Source organism: Alosa sapidissima, chromosome 9 (assembly GCF_018492685.1).
Source record: "Alosa sapidissima isolate fAloSap1 chromosome 9, fAloSap1.pri, whole genome shotgun sequence".
NCBI lineage: Eukaryota > Metazoa > Chordata > Actinopteri > Clupeiformes > Clupeidae > Alosa > Alosa sapidissima.
This window is the reverse complement of record NC_055965.1, coordinates 21,006,060-21,026,636: the sequence shown is the minus strand read 5'-3', so window position 1 is coordinate 21,026,636 and position 20,577 is coordinate 21,006,060. Positions and strand designations below refer to the sequence as shown.

At 40.2% G+C, this 20,577-nt stretch overlaps 2 protein-coding genes across 3 annotated transcripts in view; one reads left to right on the top strand and one right to left on the bottom strand.

The window, feature by feature from the left end:
- Positions 1-20,577, top strand: part of LOC121718035 (NACHT, LRR and PYD domains-containing protein 12-like) — a 1,225,568-nt gene that overhangs the window by 1,033,587 nt on the left and 171,404 nt on the right. The gene's annotated exons all lie outside the window — the stretch shown is intronic.
- Positions 1,357-20,315, bottom strand: LOC121718063 (E3 ubiquitin-protein ligase TRIM35-like). Of its 2 annotated transcripts, none has more exons than XM_042102888.1 (7): positions 20,077-20,315; positions 18,132-18,851; positions 13,298-13,381; positions 12,579-12,800; positions 3,413-3,441; positions 3,200-3,294; positions 1,357-2,134 (listed from the first exon to the last, which is right to left on the bottom strand). In XM_042102888.1, exons 2-7 carry the CDS (start codon positions 18,573-18,575, stop codon positions 1,467-1,469), a joined length of 1,542 nt encoding a protein of 513 aa, XP_041958822.1. In that variant the 5' UTR covers positions 18,576-18,851; positions 20,077-20,315; the 3' UTR covers positions 1,357-1,466. The 2 variants fall into 2 exon arrangements, with proteins under 2 accessions (XP_041958822.1, XP_041958823.1); XM_042102889.1 differs by having other exon boundaries at positions 18,132-18,807.

Here is a 20,577-nt window from a genome sequence, read left to right as displayed (position 1 = left end):
GGTCCCCAAACTACGGCCCGCCACCTCATTTTGGGTGGCCCCCCAAAACATGTCCGTAGTATAGCATCCGGCCCGCACAGGAGTACGACATCGTCAAACTATAACCTCCGTAATTTCCCCCATTCATTCTCTATGGCGAGTCTTAACAGTACACATGTAATACTCTTTTTGTCCACCGGTGGTTGTTTTGGTGCTGTTTTGTGTTTGCCATCGAAAACGGAATGAAATGTAGGCCTACCTGCAACAATGTAAGAGGCCTATGCTGACTGCATCAGTGCTCAAAGTATTTTAAAAGTTTATTGATTAATTGTTAATAACTAACTAACTTCTATTCAAGTCATATTTCTGAGACTTTCTGGGATTATTTATTTATTATTATTAATTATTTCTATTTTTTATTCACTCGTTCAAATGTTCATACAAAGAGTTCACAAAGTTCTCATCAGGTGACTGAAAGGTAGAATGGTGGTCATTTCAGACCACTTCAGCACTTCATAAAATTCTCATAGTTTGAGAACTTTAAATTATTTGTAGGATATTCACAACTTGAGCTGTGTATGCAAAGACACAGAATTCAGAATTCACACATTTTTAATAAAATATACTTTTGGGACTCACTGCTAATACTTTTGGGAATGCAAACGTAGTATTATTTAATTTTACACGGATATGGCATGATGACAATATAAACACAGCTAACAATGGTATTACATTGCAACAGCCTAGGATTAAATGTAATAGAATATTTAACTAAGGTAGTCTGCTGTTGTTCACAGCACTAAGCTATTTCTGGTTACTGATATAGAACTACTCCGAGTCTCTGGCCCTCTCTGAGCTGGCCCTCGGAAGAAAACGTTTGGGGACCACTGCTCTACAGTGTAATCCTATGGGGTGAATATGAAATAAATCACTATACTTAAACTCCATGCCTTTATGATGCTTAAGTATGATAAACCTTTGCTATATATACACACATTACTAAGTTATGTCATACTTTCAAAGCGCTTATTACAGTCAGGAAGTGCATTTTCATTTAAAATATTACAGAAGCATGCAAAATGAATAGATATGAGAATGATAACAGTGTATTCAAAAATGCACTGATAGACTAAATATGAATGTGTGTGTGTTTGAGAAAGAGAGCCTCTATTCTCCTTATTCACCCGGCGGCCATTAAGAGGCTCTAGGGTACACTTGCCATTACACCTCAGTCCAGCAGATGGTGGTAATGCACTCAGTTTGCAAACTGCTAAAAAAAAAAAAACACTCACTGAAGAAGAAGAACAGGCCAGTGAACCCTTCTTTTTCGGTGAGCTTTTTTTTGGCAGTTTGCAAACGGAGTTTATTACCACCACCATCTGCTGGACTGAGGTGTAATGGCAAGTGTACCCCTGAGCCTGGTAATGGCCGCCGTGTGAATAAGGCGAATGACATTGAAGCATCAAAGCAAGATGACAACAATAACATTATGATGATAAGTAAGCTAACATAACAAATATGGCCAAAATAAGCAATGCAAAGATGATGACCTCATACCTATACCGCTCCCAGAACCCCAGGACCTCCCTCACCTTCACCCTCACCTCAGCAGGCTCAAGGCTCAGCTTAGCCCCCTGTCCACATGGGAACAGGAAGGGGTAGAGCGCCCCTGTGTGGTGAGGCAGCAAACTGCTGAAAATGGCCGATCCCCTGGCATCCTGAGCATCAGAGAATGTCAACTTCCGGACACGACATCCAAGAGAGCATCCATGGCGGCCAACATCCCAAGTCAGCTTGACCCTCAGCACCTTGAGGGGGCTGGTTGAGGCTATCTTGAGAGGGCTGGGGGGGCATGTGAGGGCAAGGTATTGTTCTCGGATCCGCTGGATACCCCAGTACTTGCAACACGGGGCAAAAACAAGGGAATCACGGCCAATGTGCTGATTTGATGTCACGCCCACCACCCAGTCTGAGTAGTCACTGATGTGAACATTCCAAACATGACAATCATCAGTGAGAGCCTTGGAACTCTTAACAAATGCAAAGAGCTTAGGCTGTGGAGAGGAAGGGTCTAAGACTGGAATCGCCATGATGCTCAATTCAGTTGACACATTGATGCCACATATAGGGGTCTTGGAATCAAAGATTACGGGGTCTTTGGGTAAGGAAAAGGAACAGAAAATATGTCAGTGGAAGAAAAAGGGGAGAGGAGTAAATGACAAATAACAAATAGCAAATAGTCTTCTTCAGCAGCAGGTAGGTTATTATACACTTAAAACTTTAACAAACTGAAATGGCATACCTTCATTAACATGACAAGACTCAAAAATACTAAATTCATCTAAATTAAATGTTCATTAAATGTTCAATGTTGGTTGTAGGCAGGCACATGTAGAGGGCCAAAGTGCCATGTCCAATGTGCCATATTGAGAAGGCCTATCTTCTCATTCCGTGGCCTTTTAACCATTCAACATATATTTATGAAATCACCACTCTTGTCATTCTATCGTAAAGGAGTTTTGGTCATGAGAAAATAATTTCCCAGGATGATAAGTTATCTTGCCAAAGAACAAAGAAAGTTAAATCCTTTCTTCATGAAAGACATATCAAGTCAATGACATGGCCAGCACACACTGGATCTCAATCCCACTGAAAATGTATGGGTGAAACAGAAGAAAATGGTGCTGTAAAGATGATCGGTCAACTTTGAATAATACTGTTCTACATGAGTAAAGTCTATTCAAGATGTCATAAAAGCCAGAGGAGGTGTAACAAAATACTAATTATGATGTTTTTAGATTTGTGATTCCATATTTTTTTTCTCAAGATTGAGTGATTCCATATTTATTTCCTCTACATGATCTGAAAAATAAATTTCCTTTAATTTGTATTATTTATCAGCTGTTTCACAAAGCCAGAATGATCATCCATATAGTTTTTGTCTTTTTTCTTAAAATAATAAAACAGCTAAACGGACATCATCCAAGAGTGTGGAACTGTGGAATGTCTGTCAGCCTAACTACTCAGCTGATACAATCTTGTTTGGTTGTAGGCTGGGCCTATATATGCAGCATTGAAACATAATTTTAAAATGACATGAACACTCAATACTCAATTTACTCGATTTCGTTTTCATCTAAACAGCTAAGCTTTCAAAATATTTTTGAAATACCAAAGCGAAACATTATGTTGTTAGTTAGGCCTACATATGGGTACTCACAGTAGGGAGCAACTTCCTTCATCTTCTTCCAGACATTGAACCTCAGGTTGCCAAGTTGTCTGCGGACATCAGGCATAGCTTGATAAAACTGTGTACTGTGAAGTGGAGGAACACACAAACACACACAAAAAACACACATACGTTGGTATATTATGAAATACAGTAAGGTATGAAAGAGATAGATGAATTAGCATAGGTAACATTGTAATCCACCTCATCATGATGTTGAAGTCCTTGAACTCCTAAAACACACAAACATAAGCACTCAATACTCAGACATACAACACTAATTAATAATTCATCTACGCTCTAAAAATGCTGGGTTACTGGATACAGCATTTTCCAATCCAGCAGTCCAATCCAGCAGCTGTCAACATGAAAGGGAAATCAGGCGACTTCAGAGAGAATGTAACATCTTTTAACATAAAAAAAAAAAAATCATACTGATTTCATACAGAGACAGAGATTCATTCCTGAAATTACATTTTGTTTTGCCTCAAATGGGTTTTAATCGTCAAAGTCATCCCAGCTACCTAACATTAATGTTAAAGAGCCATTCTGTAACTTGTAATTTCTTTGCCAATTTTTCACTTCTGTTGTCGTATTTTTCTCTACGGAGCTCCCTCTACAGCAGAGGTGGGCAAACTACGGCCCACCACGGACTTTAATCCAGCCCGCCGGGCATTTAATTAGTATATCATAGGCTGCTTTTCACTCTTCTTAGAGAATATTTACAATGTCAAAACAGCATGTTACATAAGGATGATATTTTTTGTGTCCTCAAGCTACCTCCATTACAGATCTAACTTGAGCATTATGCTACAGCATTTAATTGGGAACGCGTCGGAGTGCGCATGAGAGGGAAAGAAAGAGAGCGGCAAGTTCCAGCTGGCTTGTCGTTGTTGATAATTGATATCTCCTTTTAAATATCAGAAACTTTTAAAAGGAAATCATGAAGTCACAGTAGCTCCCAATAGTTCCCATTTATAAACTGTCAGAGGCACAGCACTAGCCATAGGAACACATGGTAAGAAAGCGCTAATAGGCTACTAAGTTTTTCTATGCAGCGAACGCTGTGCTTTGCCATATTGCGTGGAATTTACTAAGCTGTCACTTCATTAGGCTACATAAACATCGCTCATCACAGCCCATCCCTGCCGCTAATTGCGTGCCAACAGCTGAACCACAAGCGCAGCTGAACGGAGATAACCGATTGCGACATTAAAATGAATCAAAGTTTAGCGATTATAGGCTACATGATAATAAAATGTCAACAAGCAGCGACATACAGTAGCCATAGTAGTTCTACTCCACTTAAAAAAAAAACAAATACTCAAACTATTTACTGCACGTAGGCTACTAGACTAGGGCTATGCCTTAATAGTCTAGCAGATTGAGAAGTGGATGTCGTGAAAGTGAATAAACGATAGCCTATTAGAAAGGCAAACAAAAGTTAAAGTTGCTTTTGACATAGTAGCCTACAATGAAGAAAACTGATTCTGTGAATACTGAATCAGCCATCTCTGAAAGTTTATATAGCCTAATTGATGCATTTAACCGGAATTTGGATTTAAGTTTTTCACCGCAAAACAGACGTGCGCTGTTTTCATATATGGTGGAGCACCTAATCCCTATTAGCACTTCTCCTCCCCTGTGTTTGCGTGATAACCTACTCCCACTTTTCCCTCGCCCTCCCATAAATGCATCAATGCATATAAAAAATATTTTCCATGGTAGCATGTTCAAATGCATCATGAAAATTGTTTTTGTATTTTTAGTTGGATATTGGATGTGAGAAGAAAAAAAAAGGGTGTTCCATAACAGTGCATTTATATTAGTAGTCTGTGAAATGAATGTCCCACACTGGGAATCATTATAATTTTGATACTGCAGCTGAAATTAGACTTGAAGAAGAATTTGTCTGCTCACCGGTTCCAATTTTTTTAACAGCCATTTCATTATTGATAAGTTGATTACATTTCTATATTAACATGCTCTATTAAAGAAAATATAGAAAATAACTTTGTGTGCTGTAAAATGGTTAGAAGAAATTAAATCGGAATCGGCTAAAATCGGTATCGGCAGGTCAAACTCCATGAAAAATCGGAAATCGGAATCGGCCCAAAAATTGCTATCGGTGCATCTCTAATCTCCGTACAAAATGTCAGAGATCATCATGTGATTCAACGTTAGGGGTTTCCCGGGAGCCGCGTGCACAACACGAAAGACGGAACTAGAATTTCAGGTATGTCCCTCCTTGGTTAATGTATTCTAAGATGGAGGCCAAAACATGGCTGCCGCTATACGGGTGACACTTGTATTCTAAATGGCAATTACACATGAATAAGCACATATTTATGAAGGAAACAATATATTTTTGCTAAGAATCAACTCAAGAAATTACACAATGCAGCTTTAAAGCTTTTCCTTTTGTATATGACTTGACATTTTGTAGCCCTGTCTACAGTCCTTCAGCCCATCTTTACCAAGGGAACTCTTGTCCTTGATGGAACTTTGAGAACAACCACCATTGATTGACCTTTGAGTTTTGGTCGTCTGAGCAATCTGACCAGCAATCAACAAAGTTCAGCGACAGGAAGAAACCCAGAGTTCGCAGGACATCAGCACCCCTATTGTTGAGGAAAGTTCTAGCACTGAGACAGAAAGAGAGGCCAGTCAGCCAAGGAGGGAGAAGATTAATTGTCATAGGCCTGGGGTCAGATGGCCAGGTGCAGCAGAATGTAGAATGTGGGAAGATGTTAATAGTGATTTGGTCAGCATCCTGGGTCAGCTCAAGGGGATGGCTGAAAGCAAATTAGAGAAGATGGGAGACATTATTTATAGCTATGGTAAGGGACCGTTCGGTATTTATGGAAAGGAGGAAAATAGGGGAGGGTCATGACTTTTCATTCTTTGTTGAGGGGAGGGTCACCCAACTTTTGTGTTCATGAAAACAGCAAAATTTGGGCAGTCGCCCAGGGCCTTGCGTCTGATGGGCCTCGCACCTGGCCAAAGATGACATTAAGCGTTTATTCTTCATTAACGCCTATTGTAGTCTAAGCAAAAAGCTTAACGTGGCTTAATGTCCTAAAACAACGATCAGTGATCACCAAATGTCTCTCATATTGTTCCTCGTAATCAGAACCTTCAAAAAATTTAGCATTAAGTCATATCAGGCCTATGAACGGTTACCTGATGTGACAGCATGTTTCTTTAATCTCCTTCACTGACGCCTATGGAAGAGGCTTAACGTCCCAAAACAACGATCAATGATCATCAAATTTCTCTCTAAGATTGCTCCTCATAACCATCTATAAAAATCTAGCCCGAAGTTTTTTTTTTCTTTTTGAGCACGTCCGAATCTACGGAGCCCAGGAGGTGTCTTTGCAAGATACTTTTTGGTATATATCCAGAAAACGTGCGCTCATTTGACTAAATTGTGCTCTCATTTTAATTGTTGTAAATTGAGCACACAATTTAGTAAAACGTGCGCTCATTTGACTAAATTGTGCTCTCATTTTAATTGTTGTAAATTGAGCACACAATTTAGTAAAACGTGCGCACGTTTTACTAAATCGTGCACACGTTTTACGAAATTGAGAGCACAATTTAGTAAAATGAACGCACCATTTACTAAATCGTGCACACAATTTATTGGGTGAACGAAGCTTTTCGAAGTTGAATAGGCTATTAAAAACTAGGCTATTTGCGCACCTCCATGTCACAGGAGAGACTAATGGGCTCGCCCAACTATGAAATAAAAAAGACGTTAGGCTACCTGCAAGCTGGCCTATGATTTCATTGCTGAGTTTGCGGCAAAGTAAGCAAGATTTTTCTTTTTCTGAGTCAGGATATGGCGAGTCAATGTCATTTATTTGTCCAACGTTAGCCTACAGACCAGTTTCCATAGTGCACATCTTATCAATAGTTTGAATGTCGTGTGTGTTTCTGCTCATTGACAAATAGCGTTCAGCACAATGATTCATGCCCAATTAATTCCCTCTGTTAAAGTGTTTGCCTTTGTTAGGCTACACTAGTTTGGTTTTGTGAGCCTATGATAAACAGCATATGGCCAAATATGTGACTCAGCTAATGTTATAGGCTATACAATTTCCCCTCTTTGAGACAAGCTGGTGTAGCTTATTAGACTACTATTAAAATGCACCGACGGTAGCCTAGGCTATGTAATGTAATGTAATGCCTTTATTTGTCCCCCAGTGGGGCAATTAGTTTCGCAGCAGTAGGAGCACACAAAATTACAAAAAATACATAAATACACATAGTATAATAAATAACATGGTGCACATCATGGTCATGGGTGGGTAAACTACCTTTTCCTCCTGGTGTTTAGAAGGGAGACAGCAGAAGGAACAAAGGAGTGTTTGAATCTATTTGTTTTAGCAAATGGGAGTCTGAGCAATGAACCTGATGGTAGAAACTGAAACTGTTGATGTAGAGGATGAGAACAGTCAGACAAGATGGAGTTTGCTTTCTTAAATAGCTGTTTGTTGTAGAGATCCTGTAAAGTTTCTTGTCCAAGCCCAATCATTTTGCTACTAACACTAACAACCTTGTTCAGTAGGTTCCTCTTTTACCCTCAAGGACTGAAACCAACAAATAAAGGAGAACGTAATAACAGACTCAATAAAAGAACGATAAAATAGTCATCAGGGTAGAGTCAACCTGGAATTTGGAAAGTTTTCGAAGACAAAAAAGATGCTGCTGGCTTTTCTTATAGAACGAGTCAGTATTTTTCTCAAATGTCAGCTTGTTGTCAAGAAAAGTGCCTAAGTACTTATAAGACTCTACAGATTTGACTGTCTGACCATCAATCACTATGATATCAGGAGAAGGCTGCACACTTCTAAAATCAATGCACATGTCCTTTGTCTTTAAAAACGTTTAAGGATAAAAAGATTCCTGACACCATTTTAAAAAGTAATCAACCAAGGATCATGCGATGTTTCCGTGCTATTTAACAGGCTCACTATAACTGTGTCATCCGCAAACTTCAATAAATGACCGTTTTCAAAATTGCAACGGCAATCATTTGTGTACAATATGTACAGCAGGTGAGAGAGAACGCACCCTTGAGGTGAGCCAGTAGATGTTACAGATTGGATAAACCAGAAACACATTCCTCATTCCCAGGAGGCTTTGCTCCATTTTAGCCTAGGCCTACGTTAATTCAGGGTATATACAGAAATTCTTAAATTGAATTTAATACCTTTTTCAATACCTTCACAATATTTTTTAATACCAACACGACTTCGAGCTGCAACTAGCGGCAACCTTTCGAAATTCAGTGTTGGGGGTAACTAATTATAAAGTAACGGATTACTGTCATTTTGTTACTTAACTTTCTAAGTCAGAAAGTGTAGCAATGCTTACAATTAAAATCAAGTATCTATTATTAGTTACTGGATACTTTGTTCCTTTTTTGCTTCAATAAAAACACTGGCCTATACACAATTATTTGTTATTAAATCCTAACCCAAGATAAAAAGTTATTTAATTGTTATGTGTAGGAAGAGCACACACCACTTCTCCAGCACTACACTCTTTCTTTCACTATCATTCTATCTCAATCAAGACAAAATGACAAATGAAAATAAGAAAAGGTATACTGGACTTTCTTCCAAATAGGCCCACGACCATACGCAGTCTATACCATGCTGTCTATACTTTACCAGTCAAGGTATCACATTCAAAAAAAGGTGGTCACATTTTACAAAAATACTAATTATTGATTGGGTGCTGCTGGAGAATGTGGGCCCCATGTGATAAAATACTTTTGGGCCTGCATGCTCCCCGTGACAAATGTTTTGAAAAATAACCCCTTAAATGATTACTTCTGGGGAATTTTGTAGGATCCTCAAGAAGTTTGCAAGTGTGCATAAGCCTACTATTCGGCCACCCCTAAACAATGCTCACAAGCAGAAACGGTTGCAGTGGGCTCAGGAATACATGAAGACTAATTTTCAAACATTTTTGTTTACGGATGAGTGCTGTGCAACCCTAGGTGGTCCAGATGGATGGAGTAATGGATGGTTGGTGAATGGCTGGTGAAAGGCTGAGACATCAGCAAGGAGGTGGCGGAGTCATGTTTTGGGACGGAATCATGGGGAAAGAGCTGGTAGGCCCCTTTAGGGTCCCTGAAGGTGTGAAAATGACCATGGCAAAGTATGTAGAGTTTCTGACTGACTACTTTCTTCCGTGTTACAAAAAGAAGAACAGTGCCTTCCGTAGCAAAATCATCTTTATGCATGACAATGCAATCTCATGCTGCAAAGAACACCTCTGGGTCATTGGCTGCTATGGGCATAAAAGGAAAGAAACTCATGGTGTGGCTCCCATCTTCCCCTGACCTCAACCCTATTGAGAATCTTTAGAGCATCATCAAGCCAACGATCTATGAGGGGGGAGGCAGTTCACATCCAAGCAGCAGCTCTGGGAGGCTATTCTGACATCCTGCAAAGACATTAAAGCAGAAACTCTCCAAGAACTCACAAGTCCAATGGATGCAAGAATTGTGATATCAATGAAGGGGTCCTATGTTGACATGTAACTTGGCCTGTTAAGGTGTTTTTGATTGAAATAACTTTTGATTTAATTTATATGACATTCTAATGCTGCAAATTCAACAAATGACCATTTTTAGTTCTTTACAACCTATAAAATGTCTTGAAACTCTGTTCTGTATAATAATTTTGTACAGTGTATTTTAAAATACTGTTATCATTGGGAGGTTTGTTCAATAAAATTTGAATTATACTCTAACGGTTGATGACATGAAAATTATACTGACTGTCATTTGCATCAACTATTTAGGAAAATCTGATAAAAATGTAATTTGCATAATAATTATTCAACTATACCAAGGTAAACTCAGTTTTGCATTCTATGACCCCTTTAACGTTTGCTTACGGTTGTCTTGTATACCTTCAAGGAGAAGCCTGAGGACTCCCCTGTGTGTGCATGTGTGTGTGTGTGTGTGAGCTCATCTGTCTCTACGAACTTGAGTTCACTGCCAGTGTGCTTGTGTGTATGTGTTAGCATGTTAAGGTGTTTGTGTGTGTGTGTGTGCCGTGTGATTTTCAGTGCAGCATATAACACCACCAGCCAATATCACAGAAAATTGGCCCTGGCCGTGGCGCAACTGGCCGGGGCACCTGCACCATACGCCGGCGACCCGGGTTCGACTCCTGCCCCGTGGTCCTTTCCGCATCCCACCCCGACTCTCTCTCCCACTCACTTCCTGTCGTTCTTCACTGTCCTGTCATTAAAGGCATAAAAAGGCCAAAAAATATACTTAAAAAAAAAAATATGTCACAGAAAATTAAGACAAAATGGTGTCATTATTTTTGGAGCTGCTCTACTCTACTACAAATGTGTCTTCTTCTCTCTGTTAGAATGTAATGTTAAACATAATGTTTTAAATAACAATAAATGCTATTGATCCAAATCTTCAGTGACTCAGTACATGATAGCGCCACATCTGTGTCATGTAGTAACACAAAGACGGGCAAGTCTACCATTGGCAAGCTCTGAGTATGTACTGTCTAGACCGCTACGACTTGTAGGCTCTCTGGGGCTATCGTGACATAGGCCTAGGCGTGATGCAATGTGGTCAGGTGAGTTTTGTGACTAAAATAAAATAGGCGTGGCCTATTACCCAAGGGAGGAGTAGAAATGTCTCTCATGACTGTTTGTGGGAGACCAGAGAATTTTTTGAGAACTTTCACTCTCAGAACACTTCCGGGCACCAAGGTGGTAACTGCATGTTCGGAAAGCATACCGCCTATGGGAGGGTTGTGCTGATTATCTGATTATTGCTATATGCTCATTATCGCTCATAAGTCTTGATATGAACATCCAAAAACTTCTCTCGTTATTCCTGACTAATGTAAATAACAGTGATTAATGCATTAATGCAATGTGACTAATGTCTTTTTCTTTGATTTATAACCTTACCCCCAAAACTGACAGTGGAATCTGCCTGCTTTCATGATGAAAAGTAACACATGCTTTTTAGAACTAGATCTGCCCAAATTAAAGTAAACTGTCTAATTAGTAATTCTGTCAAACTGCTTTATTTCATTGCATGACTTTTGTTGCGCTTTTGCAATGTAGATTATCTATATTAGACCTTAAAATGTAAGAAATTAAAGTGATGGTTCGGAGTGAATTTCACCCTAGGGTCCTTTGCACGATGACCGCGAGCCAAACACACCCCCAGAAGCCTTTTCCCCTTGGTCTAACGTTGGTTGAGTTAGCGCGATCAGTCTATGTATCAGCCGAATGGTTTAGCGTTGGTGCTAGTGGAACCAAATGTGTATCTCGTAAATTACCCCACTAATAATGCTCGGAATTTTACCAAACTTCTACAGTAGTACAAATAGTTTCTGTACTCAGAAAACGAAATTGCATTGGAAAGTTTGTAAGTACTCCAGGAGTTTATTTAACACTTGCCTGATGGCTTCTACTCTCTGTTGCTACCAAAATAGCTTGTACTGTCTGCTTGCGTTGAAGTCACTTCTGTGATTTGGGAAAAGCCAGTAAAAGTCCTTGCAGAAAGCAATGCATAAGGATGTAGTGTAACAACGCCCAGTTCCAGGAATGCACTAATATTTTGTTGGTAGTACCAGTTTGCAACAATTATTAGTTAACACTAAGTTGTAAACACTTCAGAAATAAATAATTAATACATCCTTACGCATCGCTTTCTGCCAGGACTTTTACGGGTGATACGTAGACTGATAGAGCTAACTCGACCAATGTTCGACCAAGGTGAAAAAAGCTTCTGGGGGTGTGTTTAGCCCATGGTCATTGTGCAAAGGACCCTAGATGAAATTCAGTCCGAACCATCACTTTTATCTTTGAAAACAAAATTACTTTGTCATTATTATCATTTAAATGGTATAAAACATTATATATGTATACATCTCGGGGGGTTGGGTGTGAGGATATGTATTAGTTAATGGTACAGTCAGCGATCGTACGCTATTTCAAGACCATAATATTTTTTGTCACATTCAGCAATTATCTCCACACAACCACAAGCTGCCAGCTTGTAGGCAGCCAAGGCTCTGAAAACTAGAAACAAAGTGGGGGCAGCCTGTCCACAAAACAAAAATGAAACCATGCATGGAGTTTCTCTTGGAAAAACGGAAGGGAGGGGGGAGCTCTAGTGTGTTTTGTTTGGCCTTTGGTTCAAATATAATGTATGTTGTTTTGGACAAAAGTACCCATTTAAATATAAACATAAACACAAACAAACACGACTTTTAGTTTAAAGTTACAGTCTAATCCAATACCCCTTCTGACAAATTTAGCACATTTTTCCTATATCAGGATCGGTCAGAAGGTGAATAGCCACCTGCAGAAAAGTGATGTCATCCCTCTGCACCATTTCATCTACTTCTTGCACTTGGTCGGAGAGGAGGGAGGCCTCGGTCTTGAAGGCCTCCCTTGCCAACTGGGTCTCTGATATCCCAGCATCGCACAAAGCCTCCAGTTGCGCCCTCTGTTCCTCTTGCAGGAAGGCGAAGAACTTTGCAAAGTCTTGCCGAACCTGCCTCTCACACATTTCCACAACAGCCTGAAGTAAACAAGCAAACAGGGTCAATGATAAGATAATAGGGTAATTGTTTAGCTTGGATGGCATTACACATTTTAATGACACACACACACACACAATAAATATTTGAGTGAATGATGCAGTTAGTAGATCTACAATATCTCTGGCTTAATATGGTCAACAGCCATTTTCTGTGTAACTACTTAAATACACTCTATGTTATTTGCCCTCTATGTGAAAAACAGCCTGAAATAAACCTTCATTTTTTTTTCCGAAGTGCTGGTAAAAATAAGCATGACCATTTCCTCAGGTTTAGAAATATATTCTAGTTAATGTGCAAACAGTTGATAATCAAGAAAGTTAGCTGCAGCCATTTCATGAACTTACTGAAAACTACCGAGGACCTTAACCTGTTGCTTTAACACTGCTGTTGCAGCAGTTAAAGACTCTATTGTCCATTATTGTGGAACAGTGTTTTGGGAAATGGATCAAGTTAAAGTTGATTTTCACTGTGTTACCTTTATGTGTTCTGTTGCAGCTGATTCTTTCCTCAGGACATTCAGTCTCTCTCTCAGAAGCTTTGAGGCAGTGGTCAGACTTTCCTGAAGAGGACACACACACACATCTATCTATAAAGCAAGAAGCGTCTGTGTGTCTGTCCTAATGTCTGTGGCACACACATCTCGCTATATCTCGCTATGATCGTTTGTCAGACTGATTTCAAACTTGGCAAGTGTCAGATGTCTTGCTACGGGCATGAGTAAGTGCAGTGCCAAATTTGACGTTGTTTGAATAAGACATGCAAAAGATATCGTTAAATATATCGGTAATAGAAGCACACATTGGCTTTCGCCGCTAGCCACTCCCCCTCCCACACACCACTGTAGCCTACTGTAAGCTACCAGTGAAGATAGAAGCAGGGCTTTGGCAGAACTGGATTAGTGTAGGTTACACGGGTAAAAAGTTAAGCGAGTGCAAGATGTGTTAAAATGTCTGACCTCAACAATAAAGACCCCCTGTATGCTGTTTGCTTACATAAAATCAAGGCTCCAGAGTGCGACCAATTTGGTCGCATATGCGACCTAATCTTTAAAAAGTGCGACTAAAAAAAATCGGAGGTCGCACCGGTGCGACTAGCTATTCGAGAGAGGTGTCCGCATTGAAACTCTACCTTTGGTTCAATAACAGACACATATTTGGCCAATATCGTGGTTTAAACAAATCACAGATAGTGGAGGGCGGGACCTCCCCTCTGATTGGCCGTGGCTCAGTGCCTGTGTGTAAATTTGAAAATGCGTGTGCTGCAGAGAGAGAGAGAGAGAGAGAGAGAGAGGTCAGAGACACGTCAGATAAACAGAGTGGATGTAGTTGCATTACAGTGTGGTCACATAGGCCGAGATAAATATCCCCTCTCCCCACTGCCTTTCGGCGGCTGGCAGCAGCAAACCGATCAGACGAGCCCGAGATGATGATCAAGTTTATCGTTGCCTACGATAGGCCTAGTGAAACTTCCCTTCACCAAGTTTAGTCCGAAATAATTATTCACCAGAAAAATAGTTTGAACGTAAACCCGACATACAGGAATGCCACTTGCGCCTTTTTTAATTTATAGGAGTCATTGCAGATGAAAAGACGTCTTAAAATTGCAAACAATGCATACAAGGCCTTGCCGAACGACAGAGATACAGATACCGCCGAAAAGGAGTGCGTCATTGACCACAGTTACATGCAGGGAGTAACCCGGTTTTCAACAGCAATATTCGTTTTGCGCGCGAGTTTTGTAAACTCATTCTGATGGCATCAATCAATTTAATCCGGTATTTGGCGCAAACCGAATATCGCTGCTACATTTAAAGCCCGAATAGTCCCTTCATGTATAACTGTGGTCATTGTGTACGGTGAATTGAATGGACACATTTAGATCGTCATTGGAATAGCCTATAATAATAGGCCTACCATTTCGTTAATGCATTAACCATAGTGATGTTCTTATTGAAAATTTAAAAATGCTAAAATTAAAAAGTAAATTGCATTGTGGGGCTGTCAAATGATTATTGCAATCATCATTGCAAAATCACATAAAAATCCCCCAGGCTACTTGGAACATCTCTAAATTGTGCTCAAATACATTTCTATGGAAGATGCTAGCATTCATCTTGAGATGTTTTAAGTTTAAATTTCAGCTCAGTGAAGCACTTAAAGCACCAACACTTAAGTTACATTTCTTGTAGAATTGTAAATCATAAGTCATAGGACAACCTATATAGGACAGTAATTAAGGAAAAAAGTGAACCTGCTGCGGTGTTAAATGCGATGTGGTTGAAAATTTGGGTGCACCTAACTTTTGTGCTGGTGCACCTAAGAAAAAAGGCGCACCAGTGCAACCAGTGCAAAAAGTTAGTCTGGAGCCCTGCGTAAAATGACTCCGCGGATTTTGCAACAACACGCCAACACACACAGGTATGCAGTGGCTCTTCAAAATGACGTAAAAAACGATGTGCAATAAACGGACACTTCAAATAGCCCAGGCTACTTTGCACTGTATTTAGATTGACCTAAATTGAAACGAGTGATAATGGTCCCGAATTAAAGAACGTCTCAGAATGCCACACATGCAAAGCATAACCAGCGACAAGCAACGAGTGGCAGACAGAGTGTGAGGTCACTTATAGGCCACCAGAGACTGTTTTTGAGTCACACCGTTGCAAATTTCATATGATGATGCATCATTCTACAAAATGGTTTGTTTTCTCTATCATCAAGTTATTCAATAGGCTAAGCATATAGCCTTGACTCAAAACAGCTGTTAGGATTAGGCCATTTTGGTTTGTAAAAAATGTCACATGCAGCCATGCTTAAATTCTGCTCACTTCACATTTATTATATTATTATATTATCTGTATTCATTATTGAATGCTTACCTGGAATTATATTTTTCCCTATCATCCTATTTTTAAAGCAGGCCTACCTGCAGGCATGTAATTGGGCTACAGGAATAGCATGTTTGAACGGGCACTGCACTAGTCTATGTATCTATCTATAAAGCAAGAGCGTCTGTGTCTGTGGGTCCTAATGTCTGTGGCACGCATATATTTCGCTGACCGTTTGTCAGACTGACCTAAGATTTCGTATGTGGCTCGCGTGTGACACAAAGGTGCGCAATCTCAATTTTGAAGATGTTTGAATGCATATTTCAAAATATGCTTAGTTACGTAGGACGTTTATCGCTGCACTGCACTGTTTCCAAGGGGACCAGTTTCAGGGGAGCTCCACGCCATGTCTATTGTGTGGCTACAGTAGGTCTCACCAGAGAATGTCTAATAGTCCAGAATGAGTGGAGGTCTATGGAGCTGTACCCCTCAAAATTAACTTTTCTCGGGATATAATGTTTTTTCAAGTAATTTGAATATTGTATTCGAAAGGGGAGACAAAGAAAATACACTTGGTTGAGTATTATATTTTTTAAAGTCACTTAATTGTTCTAAAAAGCCTTTCAAACGTGTCAATGACGTCATTCATTAGCACAATGCTAGCGTGTTATGGGCAACACTGACCCAACCTGTAAAAAAGCGAAAGGACATGACTCCCGGATTATTTCACTTTTGATTGATAATTCATATCCATTTTGTGAAAAATAAAATAAAATCTGAGTGTTTCAGTCGTTAAATAGGTGAAAACTATAAATTTAGCCATGTGGCTTCATAGGACCCCATGTATTTTGGACTCGCCCATGATCGCCATCTAGGTGAACTCTGGTGAACTGCAGCCAAATTCTGTATACATGGGATTAATAGAGGGGGGAGGCTCTCCGTAGACGGGCTCTGGTCTCACTTTGATGATAGTAGCCTATGCGGATTTTGCATAGCCAACAAACACGGGTATAAAAGTATGTGCAATAAACTGACGCTTCAAATAGCCCAGGCAGCAGAGACTTGAGACTTGACTAAATAAACGACAATTCCGACTGCAAGGTCCCAAATTGAAACGTGCTATAGGCTAATGCCACATAGCTAGATAACAAGTGGCAGACTGAGCAACGACACTTATGGCCCTGACATTTAAAACGAGACATTGAGAACTTTTCTAGTTTACTTACAAGATGATTTATACAGACAGTATCTTCACGAAGTTTAGCGTTTGCAGCTATCTTGAATTTAGTCACGATAAGTCGAGCGACGAGTAAGAATGAACAGGTATGATAAGGGATCAGATTCCAAAAATATTTCTGTGGAAATGCATGGATTCCAGTTTCTTCCAGTAGCAGCAACTGGAATCCATCCGTGAGACATACGTTCACATCACACTCGGTATCATGTTTCAACACACTTTAGGTCAATATCACATCAGAATTCTCCTTTAACTCAAAACAGTTGTTGGGCTTATGTCATTCTGATGTGTAGAAATGTCACATGCAGCCATGCCTAAATTTAGGCTATTACACATTTATTAGAGGCCACATTAATTATAGGCTAATATATTATAATATTCAGTATTCATTACTGAATGCTTAGCTGGAATGATGTTTCCCCATCATCCTATTTCTAAAGCAGGCATACCTGTGGGCATGTAATTTGGCTATGGGTTTTCTTCAGGAATGGCATGTTTGAACGGGCACTGCACTAGTAGGCCTATCTTTTGATGCATTGAAGTTTAGGGTGGTCTTTGTGCTATACAATTCAATTAAAGTATCATTAATTTGCAGTTGTTTATTGTTTAATGGAAAATGGAGAATTTGTACTATTATCCAACTTGAATAATGGAAATGTTGGGAAGGGAAGTTGAAAAACATTCAAAGTAATGCTGCCCATACATCAGACAAGAGTTTCTGAAAAGAATTTGATGAAGACTGGGAATCTTGCAGGGTCAGTATTTATAAGACTGCAGCTAGATTCCTTTTGAAATGATTTCCCACCGTGCCCCTGATATCAACAACAACTCAACAAGGCTTGTATACAATCCATATCCTACTCCTGTCATATTCATTTTTTTTAATGCTTCTCATGCTTTCATGCTTCACATATTGTCTGTAAATCTGTCTGACATAAACCCCAAGAGGCCATAGGTTTCAGTGATTTAAGCTAAGGGGCATTGTTAGGCACAACGTGATTGACATTAATCGAGATTCATTACATTTACATTTATTAATTTAGCAGACTTTTTATCCAAGGCAACGCTACCACCGCACATTTATAAGAGCCATAACTCTCCGTTTTAGAATTACACATTTCAGTGTACTTGCAAATTCCTTGAAATTAATGTAGGATAAAACATTTGGACTGTTCTGTACACATTAAAACACACACACACACACAAAACTCAAAACTGTTAATCAGTCAAACAACTCACACTGACCTTGCGCTGCTTCACTGCTTTTTGCACAGACAACACAAGATGACCCCTGTGCTCGCCCTTCTTACACTGTAAGCAGATGAGTTTCTCTTCTGTCTCACAGTAAAATTTCAACCTCTGGTTATGCTGAAGACAGAGCCTTTCCCCCTTCTCTTCCTCCTTTTCCTCCACTTTTTTCCTCCTCTGATGGGCTTCCCCAGAGGCTTTCTGCTGCTGCTGCTGCTGGAAGGACTCGCAGGTGCTCCTCAGGCTGATGTTGGGGACGGGCTCCCGGGGCGAGGGACGTCGGCAGACGGGGCAGAGGCGGCCCTGGCTGGAGCTCCAGTGGCGGCTCAGGCACTCTCGGCAGAAGCTGTGGCCGCAGCCCAGCAGCACGGGCTCCCGGAAGACGTCGCAGCATATGCTGCACGACAGGTCCTCCTCCAGAGATTTGGCAGAGGCAGCCATAAGGGACAGACAAGAAGAGAGATAGAGTGATAGACAACAAAAGGAGAAAGATAACTCAAGAATGAGAGAGAGAGGAGACAAGTTCCAAGAAGCCCAGAGACAGTGGAGAAAAGAAGCATTTGATGGAGAGACTAGGAAGGCAAGAAGCTCTCAGAATTGTGGAAAAAGTGAAATAATCAATGAAAACAAGGCAAGACAAATTTACAGAGCAGAAAGACAAAAAGAAAGTAGACTACACATTCAGAAATAGATGTTTAAAATGACAAAGGGAGAAATCTAGATAGAAATTCAATGACAGAATGAAGAAAGAAGAAAGCATATGAAATGTAAGGAGATTAAAAAGAGATAAACATCACCAGTTTAACTTCTCCAGTAAACATTTCAAATTCTTGTCAAACTTAAATGCCTGTTCTCGAGTTTCAGAACAGAAACCTATGGACAGCTGAGGGTGGGGCCATTTAACCTGGCAATAGCCAGATGAATTTCGCTCCGCCTAGCTCCACTCATCCATCTGGAACCGATCCATTGAAGTGTTGCTTCAGAAGGCTGGGCCTAATCAAAAAATGCTTGCATATGATTGAATAAGCCACTTGTCCGTCATCTATTGACGTGCTACTTCAACCACTCACATCAAAGCCAACCCGTGACGCTAATAACAGACTCACAGTCGCTTCTACGCTATGTCACATCTATGAAACTCCCGCCCTGCGTCCTGATTGGCTAAACCATAAAGTTGGTTGGAGAAATCACTGTCAATGGAAGAGGTCCCAGATGGATGTGAGTGAAGCTAGGCGGAGCTAAGCGGAACGACATTCATCTGGCTAGGGTCAGGTTAGGGGCCATTAGGAACAGGTTGAAAAAGCTACCATCTTTGTCCATAAGGAAATCCGGTGAGCGATATTTTTTCCCAATTGGGAGCCCAATGCGGTAGCTGTTTGGGGGAATTTTTTTGTGATGAACATTTGCCATCCTGGGGAAAAAATCTCTCTTTCGGGGACAAAGAAATCGGAAATGCAGACGTTTTGCGCTACACACTTTTGTCCTCTGCCTTTTAGTGGATATGCCTACTGTGGCTTAAGTTAAGACGACACACCTTGCTCTTGTAACTTGCAATGCAACTTAGGCAGGTAGCTTCAATTAACCCCCGGATCTCCGTATAGGCCTATGGATAAAGATGGCCTTTATGTAGGCGAACTTCAGAGGTCTATAAGTTTACACACGATAATTATCCACGCTCTGAATTTCGAACAGTGTTCAGAGCGTCAGAGTGGCAGTTTGAACGCACCCTAAATTAAAAGTGAAAGAACGCAAAGGGGACCTTGTGTCTTGACACTGATCACTTATGTAACTTTTATGCATTTTACTTGCTACAACAACACCAAACCCATTATCTTTACAATTTTACTAATTCTGAACTGAACAGAATTAAACTTCGTAGGCACGCCGCTCCGTCTGGCAAATATAGGCTATATATAATATTTTGTTTTATTTTTGTACGTACTCTGTCTCGTTGTTTCCAACGGAGATGTCCGCTGAGCTGTCTGCTTTTGCATCCGTGTCGATGGAGCAGGTCGTGCAGTTTCACACTAGCTTTCCAGAGTCTGCTTTTGCTTGGAGAAGTCACTGACAGCTGACCTTTGTGTGGTGAAATGGGTTTCCCCCTTGAGTCATATTGACTGACAGGTTATTGATTAGGGGGCGTGCCCTGGATTGGTATTTAAGGAAGTGGCTCTCGACTGACAGGTATGCATAGCAGGTATGTCGTTCAGTCAGTGAAAGGACTTCCTGGTTAGTGATGTGGGATACCGGTAGCTTTGTGTGCGTGTAGGTGAAACCGCTGGCTCAACAAGTTTTTATTTATTTATTTATTTATTTATTTATTTATTTTTTTTTTTATTTCCTTATTTCATTGTAGTCAAATACAACACAAAATAGACAGAACAAAAGACATACAATAATACATTAAATACACAACATACAGGGGTACAGCCACAGTCACATT